General features: G+C 33.2%; 1 protein-coding gene across 1 annotated transcript in view; it reads right to left on the bottom strand.

The window, feature by feature from the left end:
- The window catches only part of PHIP (pleckstrin homology domain interacting protein), a 132,216-nt gene that overhangs the window by 111,117 nt on the left and 1,915 nt on the right, over nt 1-19,184 (bottom strand). The window contains exons 4-5 of the mRNA XM_008566644.1: nt 2,991-3,141; nt 2,796-2,894 (exon numbers count right to left, since the gene is read on the bottom strand). Of these exons, the coding sequence (XP_008564866.1) occupies nt 2,796-2,894; nt 2,991-3,141 (250 nt within the window). The remainder of the gene's footprint in view (nt 1-2,795; nt 2,895-2,990; nt 3,142-19,184) is intronic.

Below are 19,184 nucleotides of genomic sequence, written 5' to 3'. Positions count from 1 at the left end.
AAAAAAAAAAAAAAAAAAAAAAAAAAAAAAAAAAAAAGTTAAACGTTAATGTTAAATCCTTCCTCCACTGATACCTGGTAATATAACACTGACCACGGAAAGAGCAAAGAAAACTTAAAAGTAGCCAGACAGAAGATTGCAAAGAGAAATCAACAAATGTAATAAGTCAGTACTACAAATATTCGTATTTAAAAAAAAATTCTTCTGACCCATATTCAGTAATAGCTTGAAACAATACACTGTATCACTATGTAGACAAACCATTCTGCCAAGAAGCCTGGTGAATTTTTTCTTTCCATCACCATCCTGTTCACAGCTTTATAGCAATGATAAGAAAAACTGTACACCACAGTGAACTCTGACAAGACATAACAGTAAACTATGACTATATAAACAGAGTTATTTTGATCAGTCCAGCTTCTCTTCAGTGATTTTTAAAAATACATGTAAATATAATTTTTAAAAAGTAGCAAGTACAGGTATTTCTTAATATAAAGAAATATGACTTTCCTGAAAATCTGAATGGAAGAGAAAAAAAAACTACCTTAAAACCTAAAAATGAACTAAAGTCTTTTAGAAAGGTACAACAATGGCCTACTTGGTAATTAATTCTTTTCTCTGAATGAACCAGTCACATTTGGATGCTTGACACAAAACTCCAAGTATTTTTGCCATGTTTATATTCTCTAGCTCCATGTCAGCAGTATTTATTTACTGATCTGACCATCAGTAACCTGGCCTAAAATATTTTATCTGGTTTTACAAATATTTGGTATCCTTTTCTAAAAAATTACTAACACCAATTTTCTCAAGTAGCCAAGTGTTATTATTACTGGAAACTTTAGCTTACTGGAAATAAAACACAGCATAATGCAATCAAACAGTCCAGACTAAATCCTGGCTTCACATCTCACTGAATGCATGACCTTGGTCAAGTTATCAAACCTTTCCATGCCTCAATTTCCTTCTCTGTAAAACAGTTCCTACCCAGAGACCATTTAAAGTTTTAAAAGAGAAAAGAAATGAAAAAATGCTTAGAATAGTACCTAGCAGATAGTAATTACACAGCAAACATTAAGAGAAAAACTATTTACCATCAATCATTCTTATACTTTCATTGTTTACCACAGAACTGACAATGTGTTGGAAGAACAAGCATAACAGAGTGCTCTTATTACATGGATCAGCAATTTCTCAAACAGAGCATAATCTTTTCCCTACAAGGGAAAGTTATAGTATCTTACCTTCCCCTTCTTTCAGAAAAACTATTCCATCCCTCAGTATAATTTTCTAAGTGCAAATATACTAAGTGTCTCAAATTCTTTGTTTTAATGGTTGTTGAGTATATATATTATATATTAAAATTATTAAACCAGACAATCACATGTTAAAAAAGGTAAAATACGATCATCCATGATTGCCTACCATGCAAATATCACATAATATACCTTTGGAAAAGGGGTCAGAGGAAATGATCCAGAATACACCAAAGAAAGACAAAAAGATGTAAAACATAGAAGAGAGAGTAACAGATGATAAAGTGAGAGAAAGTCTAGCATTTAACTGAAGTTCCAGTGAAGACAGAAAATGGAGTAGAAAGGTTATTCAAAAGAAAACAGCTGAGAATTTATCAGTTCCAATAAATGATATTACAAAAGAAGCCTAATAAATCCCAAGCAAGATAAAAAAAGAAATTGACACCAAGATATAGTCAAACCGCAGAAAACCAAAGAAAGAAAAAATCTTAAAAGCAACCAGACAAAAAGAGATCACCTTCAAAGTAGCAACAGTTAGATAATACATTCAAACCGAAATACATCAATAATTTTATGAAAGAACCAAATGCTCCAGATAAAACACAAAGATTATCTTTTTTTTAAAGCCACTTCTATGCTATTTTTAAGAGACATGGAAAATTAAAAGATACAAAAAAGCTGAAGGTAAAACAATGGAAAAAGATACATATATATATAAACACCACACAAAAGTTATAAAAAACCACAATAATGACTATCAGTGTAAGTACTCAGAAAAGGAAGAAATAAGTAAGATTTGGATAAGTGTAAGAAAGAGGGAGAATAACATTACTAGCGAGGCAGGAGAGTGTGAGTGGGGGAGAGTGTGAGTCAGGAGTTGACTAAGTGGTAGAGGAAATACACCATCATTAAAATATCTTAATCAACATCTTTATACTACCTTGAACAAAAGAGTGACATAGCAATTGAATACTAATATTACAGTGTACACAGTACAGTGGAAAGGAAAGAGGTAGAAGACACCAGAAGCGAGAAGACTAGTTTGGAGGATGCTATATTAATCCAGGTAAGATAAGGGCCTGGTAGTAGTAGAGGTGAAAGGCATTTCAAGACAAAGACATATTTGCATCAGTTATCCTTCTGTAAACTTTAAAAGCAAAAAAATTACACTGTGTTTCTTAGAAGATGACCAAACTATTTTTCTCTTCTACATTAAACTACTCTGAATTATGGTACTGATTCCTATAAACGCAACCTAATAATATACATTTTACTAAGGAATTTTTTGTAAAAATCTAATACTAATGAGCTAATTAGCCCACATAAGACACAATGTACACAATCCATAATTACACATTATTATGATTTCTTCACTATTTAATACCACTATCCAAAAAAAAACCTGATGGTTTTTCCCGCTGTATTTTTATGTACAAAATATGCAGTTCTCTGGTATCACAGTTAACTAAAAAGCCATTTTATTTTCAAAAGCTCTTTACCAAGAGGATATCTACTACATAGTGAACTCAAAAAACTCACCAATGCTGGGTGGGCTACCATAGTTAACTGGCGACTCAGGTGGTCTTCCACAATGCAATGCAGCCAGAGCAGATCCTTTCCACACAACATGCCTGCAGCCTATTAAACACACATATTTTTATGCATACGAAAATAGCACACAAAAACAAAAAGTGAGAAAAATAATGTCTAAATCCTAGTAGAAAAATTTCATACTTTTATTTGTGCGTAGCAAGGACTGTCTTCCAGCTCCTAATAAAGTTTGTACTCCAGGAACACTTTGAGGAATTTCTTGTTCAAGAAGAGGTCCTAGTCGATGACATATTTGCAGCAAATGATCAGGTGCTAAATGTCTGTAATACTTCACCTATTATGTAAAGACAAACATAAAAAAAATTGCTAAGTATGGTGATATAATTCTTTATGTTGAAACATACATTTAAAAATATGTAATCTGTTCTGGCTAGTCAGCATTTTGTTTTACTTGGGGGAAAGTTCACAGAATAAAATAGCTACCCCAACCATCATTTAATCCACCGAGCAAGAAAAAAATGCTAAAAATTAATGTAACTTAAATGTAGCAAGTTATAAGTTAACAGAAGCTACTCAATGCAAATATTAAACAATAAAAAATATCCAACATAATAAACTGAAACACACCATTTTAGGTTATCATTTTAATTTTCAAAAACTTCAAGCAACTAAAAAAAATTTAGCTATAAAACATAATAATTGGTTTTAGCCTTTGCTATTATAAAGAAAATCTCCAGAATTAAAAATTAAAAAGAATTGATAGTTTACATTCTCATCACAAAATTTAGGAACACTTAATAGAATATCTATGCTGAATTTTATAACTTATTTTCCAGAAACCTTACAGAGAAAAAAAGACAAACTTCCAACTGTTGCTTTAAACAAGTTTTAACTATAAAATAAATCTACTGACTATAAAAAGTTTGAGTACTTTTAGAACTTCAAAATACTGCTTAATTTATGCCAGCATCTAAAACTATGATATAAAATGCTAATAACTATCTGCACTTTCTGGCCAATCTCTCTGTAAAACTAAAACTGTTATAAAAATAAAGAAAAAAATAAAAACTAACGATCTAAATAGAATTAAATTAGAAAAAACCTACTATTTTATCACTTTATATTTAGCTATCAAGTTACAAAAAATTTCCCACTGTAGTAACTAAATAGTCTAGTTTAGCTGTTCTCAAACCTTGGAGGTTCCTCAGGTAAAAAGTATGAATCATACTAAGGCATTATTTGCTCTTTCACTCTCACTTTTCATGAATGTATGATAGACGTTTCCAAAGGCCACATGACATGTGATGTCACATAGACTGAATGCAGAAGCAAATATGAGACTGTCTTCTTTAACCCAGGCATTAAAGATTCACAAAAATGTAAAACAATGCCACTCCCCTCACAAATTTGTTTTGTTTTAGAAAATAATTATGTTATAAAAAGGTTACTTATATTAATATGAAATTAGCTTATTATACTATTATTTAATGAGTTTCTAATATGTTAACTGTTACATTTCTAATATGGTAAAATCAATAGATTATAACCCACATAAACTAAAGAACTTCAATAATTTTTATCAGTGTAAAGGGTTAGTCCAAAGACCAAGTAGTTTGAAAATTTCTACTCAAGTTCACCAAGCCCTGCCAATTTTAATGTGAATTCCTTGTAATAAGACTGCTTTCGGGGGAAGGTAAGTTAAATAATTTCATTCAATATTGCAAAATCTGTTATACTCTAACTGCAGAAGACCATGAAGGATTTTTTTTTAAAGATGGTTAATACTCATCCTTACTGGCTAAGGCCAGTAAGAGAAACCTACCTTATTCTTTATCGTAATCCACTCCTGTCATGAAGATAGCATGGAGCCATACTGTTACACTTTGATGAGATAATTTAAGACAAAGTCTGACATAAAGTATGTAGTCAGTTAAGTCTTGGTAGAATAAATACTTCTGGAAAAAGGGGTTCTAATAAAGTATACATTACACAAATTATACATATTACATCCCTGCTTTTCAAAAAGAGCACTGACATTAAAGCCTCTAGGAAATCCTAAGATAAATCTATTTAATATTTAACCAACAATTTCCCAAACTCATTTAGCTACAGAATCCCTTTTCCCCTAATATCTATCATATTCACTCAGAAAATACTTTAGGAAACATGAGTATGGTTAGCTAAATAAAACAGAAAAAGAACTTTTCCTTATATACCAAAATATGAGCTTTTAAAATTGTATTTATACTTTTCTTTAATCTTCTCCAAACTGACTTACTTAAAAATAAAATTTAAAAGAAAAAGTCTAGAATATTTATAAGGTCCTTTCCCATTCTAAACTTGAATATGATGACTATATTAATGTGACTGCCCAAATTGATCAAAATTCCTTTTAAAAATTTTACTTTATAACAAGATGAAGTTCATTACATATTAACTTCAGTTTTATGATGATCCTGTTCTGGCATCCTCTGGCAAAATACATTCTCAGGTAGTAAACCCAAAAATCCTTTCTGCAGAATTCTATCTTTTAATGAAACATTATGAATCCACTTTGACTAAATAGTTTTCAAAATCAACTTTCATTTTTAAGCTAGAGGAGATATTTTCAATTCTTAACCTCCTCATGCTTTCTCCAGCTTTTAAGACTTTATACAAGCTGGTCCCTCTGCTGGCAATCTTCTCTCGCCCACCTCCACAACTCAATCTCCTTTATGTTTCCGTCTATGCCTCACTGCCTTCCCTGACTTCATACCACCTTTGCCCCTTATTTCTGGACATCTTATCTTTGTGTTCCCACAGCACATTATGCTCGTTCTCAAACGTCCCTTCATCCCCTTAGCATTCTGTAGTAGTTATTATACCATATTAATTGTTCTTAATATATCTTGCTACATAAACCTCTGTGGTAATCTTATGATAGATATCATCCTCTTCCCCAAAGAAATACACATACAGGCCCTACCACTATCTGCCCTGTTTGGGGGTTCGTAAGACCCCTGCACTAAAATCGCCAGTTTACTTGTCCATGTGCTGTGTGGGAAGACATGAGATTAGACCTTGTTTACCTCTGTCTACCCACTACCTAATTCAGTACTTATAGTTAAGTGCTTGATAAATGAACACATGAGAATATGCAGAAGCTACTGACTTCCCCACTCCCAAAAAACTCAAAACATTTTGTTAGTACCTGTCTGAGCACATAAAAATAGATGAAGTAAACAATTTCTACTTTGTATTTATATGGTTTCTTTATTCTAATGGGTATAAGACACTTTTTAAAGCCACAGAACACATACTCAAACAAAATTTTAGATGAAACAGATAAAAATACAGGTTCTCTGAAATGTTCTTACTTAAGTGGCATCCGGGAACACATATCTCAATGCTTAACTCCCTACTTGCTTCCTCTTAGCAGTCCTTGAGATACCACCATGAAAGGCCTCTGGAAAGAGCAGTGAAAACAGACTGACAAATGATGCTCTATATTATCCTCTCTTTCCAAGATATAAACTTTTCTGAATCCTCTTCCCAAACCCTCATTTTCTCAATGGATGACCTAGCCAACTTTATGGGGGGTGGGGAGGAAGACTGAAGCTTTCTATTTCCTCCCCATCAAATCTGTAAACCTACCTACTCCTCTACCAATTCTGTCTCTTGACATAATTGTCCCTCTTAATATTTAGATCTAATCCCTCTACCTGTGCTTTGAATCCTAACTTTTCCAACTTCATGGAAATCCTACACTATAAATTAGTCCTCCACACTCCTGTAAGTTCACCAACTACCTTCTCAACTAACTCCTTCCCATCTACACATTTAAACATGCTCACTTTTGCTTCCACTTTAGGAAGCAGCAAAAATCCTGCCTGACTCCTATACCCAACCCCTCCCCACCCAAATCCCCCAACTACCACCTTCCCTTTCTTTTCCTCTTCAGAAACATGATTTTTAAAGAATGGTCCATAGGCAATATCATTTTATCTCCCATGATCTCCTTAATCTACTCCAAACTAGCCTCCACACTCACAACTTCACAAAAAATAGCTCTTATCAAAGATTCACCTTAATTGTTGATAAATCCAATAAGCATTTTAAAATCTATACCTTACTTAATATTTTAGTAATTTTTTTTTATTCTGTTTATGAATAAGGTTTTGATTTTTATTTTTGTCCTTTCTGTGACCAGCTGCACTGCGCTCAGCCAGTGAGCGCATCACACCGCCCATCTCTATATAGGATCCGAACCCGCGGCGGGAGCGCTGCTGCTCTCCCAGCGCCGCACTCTCCCGAGTGCGCCACGGGCTTGGCCCTATTTTAGTAATTTTTAACCCTGTTGAACACTTCCTCCTTTGCAAACCCTGCCTTCTCTTAACTTCTGTGATACTCCCTGGCTTTCCTCCTACCTCTCATACCAATTCCTTCTCATTCTCCTTTATAGGCTTTTCCTCTTCTACCTAGACATTAAATGGCAAATTTCCTTAAGGTCTTGGGTCATGGAACCCAGTTCCAGATGCTCTTTTCCTTTCATTAGACAAAGAGTCTTCAAAAAGTTCACAGAAAATGCATGGATGTTTAAAAAAAAAAAAACTATGCATAAATTTCAAAATTTTTGTGCACCAAAATAAACTCATACCAACTTGTTATAACATGTCAGAACAGGATGTAGTTTGAGGCACTAAGAAGGATAAGACGTCAGTTTGAAAAGAGCAACATGAACTGTTAACTGAAGAACAAACACCAAATTTATGGTGAAGCTTGGGTGGAAGAATGGTGAAATCACTTACAAACAATTTATGGGAAAAATCCAACCCCACCCCCACCCCCCAAATCAGCAGTTTACAAATAGGCAACTTGTTTTAAGAAGTGGCAAGACAATGTGTCAAAGATGAAGCCCACAGAAGCAGACCATCCACATCAATTTGCAAGGAAAAAATTAATCTCATTCGTTCCCTAATTGAAGAGGACCAATGATTAACAGCAGAAGCGATAGCCAACACCACAGACATCTCAATTGCTTCAGCTTACACAATTCTGACTGAAAAATTACAGTTGAGCCAACTTTCTGCTCCATAGGTGCCAAAACTGTTGCACCCAACTCAGCTGCAGACAAGAGCAGAGCTTTCCATGGAAATTTTAAACATGTGGGATTCAAGATCCTGAAGCATTTCTTCAAAGAACTATAACAAGGGATGACAGATGACTTTACCAGTACGATCCTGAAGACAAAGCACAATCAAAGAAATGACTACCAAAAGGTGGAAGTAGTCCAGTCAAAGTAAAAGCAGATCAGTAAAGAGCAAAGGTCAAGGCAACAGATTTTGGAGATATTCAAGACAGTTTGCTTATTGACTTTCTGGAAGGCCAAAGTATAATAACAGCGGATTATTATGAGTATTTTGAGAAGGTTCGCCAAAGCTTTAGCAAACAAATGCCTGGGAAAGCTTCACCAGAGAGTTCTTCTCCACCATGACAATGTTCCTACTCACTCCTATCATGGAACGAGGGCAATTTTTTGAGTGCTTCCATGGGAAGGCATCCATCTTACGGTCTGATTTGGCTACTTCTGACTTTGTTCCCTATTTTAAAAAATCTTTAAAGAGCACCCATTTTTATTTAGTTAATAATGTAAAAAACACTGCATTGACATGGTTAAATTCCTAGGACCCTCAGTTTTTTAGAGATGGACTAAATGGCTGGTATCATCACTTACAAGTGTCTTAAACTTGATGAAGCTTATGTTGAGAAATAAAGTTTATATTTTTAATTTTTATCTTTTAATTCCATTTCCCACAAACTCTTTGAAGTCCCCTCGTATACTATTTGGACAATTCTTATGCCAATTATTCCCAAGTATGTATCTATAGCTTAGACTTGCATATCAAACTTTCTTAAGACATCTCTCTTTAGGGTCCCAAAGCCTCCTAAATTCAATATATGCAAAACTGAACTCATAGATCCTCAGGCCAAAACCACCCCCCCAAAACTGTTCCCTGCCTTGGTGAATGTTAACTTCATCTATCCAACGTTAAAAGCCAGAAACCAAGGAATCGTGTTTTTTACACTGCCCATTCCTCCCTCCCCTTCCATCTCTGATATCCAGCTGATTTTTCCTTCCTATCTTTAAACCCATCTACCTCTATCTCCATAACAGCCCAAGTTCAAATCATCTTTGCAATAAACTCCTATCTTTCCCACATGTACTCATGCCTTCCACCTCATTCAAATCTATGCCCTATATTGCAATTAAAATGCTCTTTCCAAAACACATATATTAAAACACTTCAGAGGCTTACCTCAATCTTTTATAAAGATCCAAATCCTTAACATGGTCTACAAGCTCTGAAATGCATGTATGATCACTTCCTTTTTTCTAGCTTCATCTGGCAACATCCCAGCTCTTACTTTCCACATTTCAGACACACTGGCCTTCCTTCGGGTCTTTTACCTACACTCTCTCACCTGTCAAGCTTTTCCCATGTGGTGCACTCTGCATTTCCCCGCACTCCCTTGCCCAGACAACTCTTCCATGTGCTTCAGCTCTTCCCTCCAATGTAACTTCCTTTGTTTTCCTTTACTCTATTCAGTGTAAGTATATTTTCTTGGTTACACACTACCTGTGACTTTTCCTTTTTAACTTATGTATCAATTTGTGATTATACATTTAAAAGTATAATGATGTAATGTTTTTCTTCTCTAATTCACCATATACTACAGAACAGGAGCCATGAATCTTTTTGCTCTCAATTGGATCTCACACTAACACTCATACTAAACTATATATTTTTAAAAAAATAATAAATATAACACCAAGATCAATGGTGTGGATCCCCAAACCAGCCGGATACAAAAATAAATAAATAAATAAATTAATTAATAATAAAATAAAGGAAAACTATCTTTTTCTACTGCCATTTTCTAAAAATTATTCTTCGAAAATATATTACCCATATTCATATTCTTCATAAATATTAACCCATGTCACTATGATCAACATTTAAAATGTAAAACAAAAACATATTTAAAAAATTAAAATAGCTCATTTATGGCTATACATTTATGACTTTTACTTTTCAAGTTAGTAAGAACCCCATATCTTTAATATTAAACTTAAGATTTTCATTTAAACTAACTTTTATTTTACTCACAAAATAATTAAAAAGAACATTTTAAATATCTTAATAAAATCCCTTATTCATAATGTCTATATTGGCATTCCTGGTAATCTATTATAAACCATTATTTGGGGGAAAAAAAAACCTCTGACATCCTCAATTGCTAATATACTCATTACTTTCCGTGACCATTGCTGCTTTCAAACTGTTAAAAGATATTCAACACATTAAAAAATATGACCAAAGTATAAAGCTAAGTATGATAAATGTTAATAACACTAATATAGCTAACACATATAGGCTGCACACTAAACGCCAGGCCCTGTGGTTAAGTTTTACATGTAAAAACTCAGTAAATTATTTTAATAACTCTAAGAGATAACATATTATTATTATTCCATTCTATAAAGAAATTATGGTACAAAAAGATAGAGCAACCTTCCCAAGGTCACACACAATAAGTAGATGGTAGAAATGGGAGTCAAATCAAAGCAGTCTAATTCGAGCCTATATTCACACTGCCTCACAAATTACCTATTGCCTCAAATATACATATATATCAATGTGCAACATATAAGCAAGTTATAAAATAGACATTTTATGTAGTTTTAAACACAGACATTAAACTCAGTCAGAAAAAATTAAACTTAAATTTAATGTGAGTTGTCATACAGAAGGAACAGGGAAAGAAACTAAGCTTTTTGAGTAGTTTATTATCCTGCATCTTTGGCTAAACCAACCTCTTTCTGGTTAGTATGCTACTTCACACAAACAGCCATCCTTTCCAGCCAAGAAAATATTGCCATTATCAGTGGAAGATACAGTTAAAATGTAAGTGTTATTAGTGAGAAGAGAATATAAAGGATCTGGAAGCAACTGCATTCCACCAAACATACTGTCATGAGGAACTTCTCTACTCAATTTTTAAAGAAAAGGTCAGTAGTATGGAATAAGAGATTTCAAGTCAAACAGCCTGGGTTTAAGCTTGCTAATTCTGAATGTGAGGACAGCATTTACTCTAAGTGTCCTCATCTGTACGATTGGCATTGCAATAGTCGCCACCTCAAAAGGTACTCATAATTATTAAATTATTTAAACCATATGAAGTTCTTAGCACTGTACCTGACATAAGAGTTGACTGTTACTTTAACTGCATTCCACATTACATATTACATACTGACCCTTTCATGTTGAAAAAAATCTTTCTGGACATAAACAGGAAAAATTTTTGGATATCCTTTTAATAACCTTTTCAAAGTAAGGTTAGATCAATACACTCATTCCAATTACTTGGTTTACCTGTGGAGACCTCGAAATGCCATTCTTTCCTGTAACATATAATTAAATATTTTGGAAAATAAGATCTACCATACTGGTTTGGCACCAGTATCATCTGTCTTGACTAGGCTATTCACTTCATCCTTAACATGTCTTAATATCCTTCATGTCATGTCTTAAACACCTGATAGGTTCTAAAAAAGTTCATCAGATCTTCTCATATCTATTTTCTCACAATTTTGTTAGATCTAAAAGGCTAGTTACTTTTGCCTTCTATTACAGTTTGAGTTCTAAAAGTCTAGTTTAATTGAATACAGTCCTTATTTCTGTGACTATTATAACATACAAACAAAATTATAAACTTAAAAAAAACCCTATCTGTTATTTAATTACTCTATAAGGCCTACTATTAAAATCTCAGACCCTAAAATTCTCAAAATTCCAAGTTGACAATCACAAATTTGTTACCACTGTAACAAAGTGTGAGTTAAATTATATCTATAATCTTTATGCACTTTGATTTTTTTTTTTTAGTTTAATAGCTTCTCCACAGAAAAATATAGAGTACTTACTTTGTGCCAAGGGTTCTGAAAACTTATTTAATCTTCATAAGCAAATAAGCTTAAGTATTGTCCCTATTTCACAAGTAAAGAAATCTGAAGTCCAAAGGTAACAGTGTGTCCAAGGGCATATATTTGGAAAACAGGAGAAACAGTAATCAAACCCAGGTCTTCTGATTCCAAGTTTACTAATTTTATTACATTAGTTTCCTTCTTAGAACTTTAGTTTCCTCCCCATTATCACCCAGTTTTGATGATTAAAAACTTAATAGAACCCTTATAAGTCAGGTCAAGCCAAATCCTCTAGCTTGGTAAGTATTCCCAGAAGGACTTTTAGGTGCCTCCAATTTCTTGATAACTAGAAGTACAATAGAATTAATATAGAACCTTATTAAGAGTAAATAGACCACCAAGTGGTCACTTAAGTAATTATGAATAAATAAGCTTGAAACACTGTGTCTTATATTCAGAATCTAATCAACCGTTAAGAACTCATTTAGATAATTCAGTTCATATTATCAATAATTATGAATACAAACTTGTCATTTAAAGAAAACGCAACACTACTCTTCCAAATTTTATTCATCACAATCTAATTTTATCTTTCTAAAAAAAACTCTATTCAGAATTCAGGTTTGCATAAACCACAGTAGGGATTGCTATAAAAATTAATTTAAAACACAACAAAATGACAAAATTTAAATTCTTAAAATAACACATGTGAAGTTTTGTTTTTCAATCAAATATATTTGCTAAGCAAAATCTATGCAATAAGAAATCCTGTTTAAAACTCAAATCTATGAATCTGTTGAAAAAGTTACTGTCTATTAATTTAAAGACGGAAAATCTTTAAACTGCTTATTTTTAAAATGATAATATAAATAATCTCAAGAAAACAACCAGTTTCATTTTTAGTAATGTTTCAGTTTCAAACACAGTACTCAAAGTAACTAATACTTCATATACACTGACAGCAAAGTTGTGTGAGACAATGTAAATTTCACCAAGTCATCTAAAATTTAGTGTCTCCACACCCAAAACCTCAGCCAGAGTCAAAGACACAAGTAAAGATAAATATTTCTTGCATTTTTACTATAACCTCTGTCAAGACAAGCCAAGTGTCTGTTCCCTTTCTGGGATAGAAACCAAATGGGTCATGTCCCCATTACCACATGCCAGCTATAGTCCAGAATACACAGATTCTTGTGCTTCTTCTGCAACAGGCTACCATCATCCATTATGCCATGGATAACCTAGGGCTTATGCTATAAATCTCATTCTTCTTACAATTTAGTTTAACTTAAGCAGAAGCTGCATCAGACTATGTTGCCACCATAAATTTTCTTAGTATCAAAAACTTCTCATCCAGTCATGCCTTTCCTTATCTGTGATGCCCAAGCTCAAATAAGACTGCTTACATACACGCGTAAGGCAAATTACTACAGATGTACCAGCTTCCCAACTGACGACTGACTGCCTTCTTTGTAGAGACCAAAGGTTCTCAACATTTATATATATCACTGTTGAATATCATAATTGTTTTTGATTTTTCAGTACCTTGCATTCTCAAATTCCATAAAAAAGTTATTATCATTTTGCCCAATTTGTGATAAAATACACTCCTGTATATTCTATACACAATTAAATTTATTAATTCCAAAGTAATTTAATAACATTCACAAATTACTCATAATTTCACCAAAATAGCTTCTCACAAAATAAAAGATGCTTAAAATCTTCATACATTTAAAATTTATTTCTAAAATTTTAAATTTGATTCCCATTGTGTAATAGCCTTTATCACTTTTAGATATAAATTACAAAAACAACTTAAATATCCGAAAATAATTAGCTGTTAAAAAAATTTTTTTTTCTAATATACACACATAATGCCTGACTTTTTGGAAGTCAATTAAAAATACATTAAAATAGTAAGTTATTTTAAATGGATATGCTTAGTACTCTCTGCTATCTAAGGCCACTTGGCTTAGGTATTACACATATTTGTCTATGAATGCTGAAATGTATACAAGGAAACTACTAAGAAGAATGAAATTAATCTGTTTAGTATTACTTGTCCAGAATAAGTTGTGCAGGATACAATTTCATCTATTACAATTATGCAGTGACATGATAGATAACAGCAAAATTTGGGAATGAGAAGAATTACTACTAGGTGAAAGAGAAGTTTCCAGATATAAAAACAAAAAAACAACTTGTGTCTATTTTACAAAGCAATTCTGAGTACATTAAAAAAATAACATTGACAGGATTTATTTGACCTAAAGCTAACTTAAAGATTGATTCAAATGTCTTTATTAAATTATCTTTAAAACATATATATCTTTAAACAGACTGACAAACAGAAGACAAAACATCTCCTCTCTGACAATTTCCAAAAAGAGTACAAACTACTGTGATGGTTTAAAATCCCACAAGTCTCTGTATTAAATGGAACCAGATGCAGCAGCCAAGCTCCCTTCACATATTCCTAAATGATTCTGATGATTACCAAAAGAAAAAAAGCTTCATACATCTTCTAATCAATTTGGGATATTTCAACCACCCAAACACTTCTTAATGTTCATTCTTCCACAAAAAAGTCATAATTAGAATCAGCAGCAAAATTTTTCTAGAGGTCTATCCACAATGCCTTAAAAATCATTTATTTCTGGTATTTACTAAACTTTATTTCCTAGGCTTGATCTATAAAGTAATTATACTAATAGAATCTTCTGAAGTTTTTAAAGTGACTTTTTTTATACTGCAGCTGCTATGTTTAGAAAGTTATGCATACTTGTTTCTGAAATAAAAATGTTTTTCTTAAAGAAAAAATTAATACAGTACAAAGCTATAATTGGAATCTTTACTACCACTACTAAAGTTCTGATAGTAGCAAACCCAAATCCTTACACAGCATTTGATTCGTGCCAGTCAGTTACTACTTACAGAACCTTAAAAGTAGGAGGTATTATTAGCCCATTTTTAAGAATGGGAAACACAAGGTTATAATACCAAGGTCAAGGGTATGGATTCCCATACAGGCCAGGCCAAAAAAGAAAAAAAAGAATGGGAAACAGCCTCCCTCAATACTACTCAACCTCATAACAATCATTTAAAGCACCACTATGTGGCAGGGAAGGGGACAATCCAACTTCCCCTTTACATTCATGTCACTTTGAAATCATTCAAGATTATTAAGAATCAAATGAGTATTTATTTCATTTAAAAATTTTTATAGGGGCCGGCCCGGTGGCGCACTGCGATAGTGCGCTGCTTGGGAAGCGCGGCGGCGCTCCCGCCGAGGGTTCGGATCCCACATACAGACCGGTTCCCGCTCACTGGCTGAGCAAGGCGCAGGAGCAACACCGAGGGCTGCGATCCCGTTGCCGGTCCCGGTCCGGTACGGGGGTGACACTGAGGGTTGCGATCCGTTGCCGGACACGGAAAAAAAAAAAAAAATTTTTATAAATGCCTCAAACTTTTTAAATGTTGTAAGTACCAATAGAATTGTATGTTTAAGAAAGGATGAAGTGTTGCCCCTTTATCCCCTGAGCATATACTAGTCCCTTCACACCTAACATATTTTATTCATCATTATAATGACTGATATTAAAGCCCTGTTTAACAGACAACCAAGCAAAGCTTACAATTTCATTGAAACTATATTAAAAAAGGAAATGGCAACTCTACTATGCACATTTACTTCATTATATGTTCTTCATCCCCACACCCCCCAAAATTATACTGGTCATGTCTTAAAAGTACCATATTATCTTTAATATGGAATTGGAACCCCTGATTCAAAAAACATTTAATATGTTATGTTATTTTTTTCCTAAAACTCTTCTCCTATGTTTTATACCTTAACTTTCACATTAATCATCACACTCTAAAAAAATGTATACCTAAGATATATACTTAAGTAAATCCCACTCGTGGTTCTTATTCATCTCTAAATTTGAGACCACCAATAACTTATGAAAACTAGTATTTAAAGCATAGTGGAAAACACAGTAATTATAGAGACACGAAGAGATATTTTACAGTGTGGTTAGTGTCTCAAAATCTTTGCAAGGAGAAATGACATTACAACCGAAGAACAGCACTATGAAAAGCATTTATACACCTTTTTAACCTGTATGATTTCCCTAGATCCACTTTTCTCTTTTGGAAAATTAAACGCCAAGAAAGAAATAAAGTTGAGCACTTAAAGAAAATGTACTGTTATTTCTAGTTCAAAATCACAGATTTTCGGAAAAATTTCAAACCACTTATTTTACAAATAAGATAACTAGAGCAAAGAGAAATTCTATGATTTGCCCAAATTCACCTGCAGGCTAACTGTGAGCTGGGTTTAAGACACTATTCACATCTCTTGATTCCCAATCCTTCCACTTGAAAAGAAAGATTTCTAATAAAGTCAAATGGTTTTAACAAAATAAATATCACTATTTTAAAAAAGCAAAAATTACATCATTTTAACAGAAGCACAACATGAATCCAGTTATGAAAAAAGTGCCTTGTAAGCAAAAATGTAATCAGAGAGTCCCAAATCTGGTAAAACACTTAAAAATTCTACTTCAAGATCTCATAAATATGCAATCATAACTAATAAGGGGACAACTAAGAAGCAGACTTAATAAACCACCAACTTGTTCCACTATCCAAACTAAGAAATAAGTAAATAAATGACAAAGTTTTCCCTTTGTCCAAAAAACATTTTTCTTATTCTATAAAAAGTTTGTCTCTGCTTGGTTCCATTTAAAAAATAAGAATTCTGATAAAAGCTTGAAAAATGCCCTTTCACTTTAAGATAAATCTTGGATTTTTAAAAGTATAAAATATAAAATTTGATTCATTTTGCTAAAAATGTTTTAAATCTTAAGATAGATGGTAATGTTGTGATTTTTAATACCTAAGGCAGAAAAAAACCCTCAGATTGTGAGCATTTCCTTTTGCAATCACACTTGAAATAAATGCATCGATTTTATTTTATTTTTTCACATGTAAACTTTTGAAACTGCTCTTTAAACTCTATTTTCCTCTTGATCAAAATTCAGTCATTGTGATTATATCCGTAGGGTGACTAACAGATGCTGATCAATGAGTATTTTTAAACTCACAAATATTATACACAATCCTAAACAGCTATAATTCGAGGTTTTCTAGGAATTTCAGTCTGACATACGAATTCTCCCATTTAAAATACTGCTCAGTTTCAGTTAACATAGCAACAAATCATTTCCAGGTAGAAGAAACTACTGAAATTACAAACAGTTTCACTCACCAAATAATCTTTAAACCGATGTTACGTAAATTAACTTGATATACAACAAAGTAAAACTTTTTTAAGACATAAGAATAAATTAAGACAGTTGAAAATACTGTACAAGAGACATTGCATGTGCTCACCCAGACATAAAATTTCAAGAATTACTATTAAGCAAAAATAATGTGCTCAGAAACCTGGTGTTCCAAAACGTTTTTAGAGTAAACCAAATCTCAATAGAAAACTCAAAGTAAACCCACACACCTAGATACATAGTCTGACAGATAGAAAAGCACCTCAAATGGTGCCTTGTATCCAGTAGATATAGAGAGCAATATGCTGATGAATGAGTAGAGAAAATGAGTCAAAGAGCTCCAAGTTCTAATAAGAATTCTTAACTGTCTCGTGAGTATGCCAACATGACTGTTCTGGTAAAAATGTGAACTCTCCAAGAAAAATCACTTCCATGCAAAATAGGTAGATTCTGATAATAATACACTACTAAAGATGATGCTTAGTATATCTTAAATCTGAGAAACAGAATAGAAATATAAAATCATTTTACTAACATGAAAGATGAGAAACCCCTCTCCCTTTCAAAAAAATTAAATTATATCAAAATCAAAATTGGTACCCGTTTTTACTGAGAAAACAAATATTCCTACTAGGAATCAACATTCCCATAACCTGGCCAGACACCATTAGCTGCTTCATTTAGGAAACATAAATGTAACACTACCAAAAGTCTCCAAGTTAAGGAAACACAGCAATCCTCAGTGACTTGGGGTTTGTGGATTTTTAAAAGCGATGCAAAAATGAGTTTTATAAAAGTAAGGACATGCAAAAAGTTTTATAAAACCTGCCCCTTCTTAAAAATGGAATATTATAACTTTTGTAGAATTTTTTTCAAATAGCAAAAAAGACACTGAAGTTGACTGAAAATTTTTGTCAAATATTTATAAACCTTAAAAATTAACCTCAAATATTATAGTCAATCTCGTAGTTTACTTCAAACTCCATTCGCTTTAGCCAAATGTTGAATGAAACTAGCCTAAATCACTACTTGAAAACTAACAAACTTTCAAGTGTGGAAATGAATATACGGTTGAGTCACCATTAGATTTATGAAACCTAGCAGCCTTGCTTATTTCAACTGCTGTGAGCAGTCATCAACAATTTACATTAAATCGTAAGAGATTTATACACAAAAGTTAGGAAATGTACTATAACCAAAAGGAAATAAAAGCTATCAAAATCATATCATGCCTTCACCTCACAGAAGACACTCATTCGAAGCTAGCTGAAACCTCCTAATCACTACAGAAACCCTGATGAAGTAACACTAGTAATTTTAACTATCTCAAAACAGTTACAAATGTCTCATAAAATCAATGAATTGTATAAATTTCAAAGGCTTGGTGTGACTGCTTTAAATGCCCTACATACAAATTCATATAAACAACCGAAATCAGTTTAGGAGCAGAAAACGTTATGAAAAATATGGCTCCTTTAAAGTAAACTTCAGAGTAACTACTTTTTCATTCAGAATACTGATAGGTCCACTTTTGGAAAACAATTTTTAGAAATTACTAAAATATCCACTTTGAAAACCCACAAAATTAAGAAACAGGTATTTTTCATGCTATTGAACAAAATACATACCAATATAAACAGAAAAACTTTTATCTGCCAAGTTCCATCTTGCAAAAATTATATGTATAAAAATAAAAATTCTTCAGTGCCCTCTAAGAGTTTTTAATTGAATAAGGGGCACGGCACAAAAACTGGCAAAATTAGAAAAAAGCTATTAAGCTTCTGGTTTTAGGGTATTATAGGCTTTACACTTCCGTAAATACATATTTTGGTAAATGCAAGATGTGCCGCTGGCCACCAATCATCACACATCTGAACTCCAACAAAAAACCTAGGTCTGAATTGACGGACAGCAAAAGCAACGGGAGAGAGAAAAAAATAACGTCTTGCCACGGTTCCGCTGCGACTGAATAGCCTGCTTGTGAAATGCTAATGCCACTTCGGAGCAGTTAGTCACCAGCTATTGTGTAGGGCTGGAGAAAGCCGAGCCGGCCGCGCGTGCAGAGCGAGCGAGCGCGCCCTCCCTCCTCGCGCCGCTCCCGCCACCGCCGCCGCCGCC

The sequence above is a fragment of the Galeopterus variegatus genome, unplaced genomic scaffold (genome assembly GCF_000696425.1).
Source record: "Galeopterus variegatus unplaced genomic scaffold, G_variegatus-3.0.2 Scaffold259, whole genome shotgun sequence".
In the NCBI taxonomy this organism is placed as follows: domain Eukaryota; kingdom Metazoa; phylum Chordata; class Mammalia; order Dermoptera; family Cynocephalidae; genus Galeopterus; species Galeopterus variegatus.
Note: the sequence above shows the minus strand (reverse complement) of the source record. Positions and strands in the feature narration are given on the sequence as shown.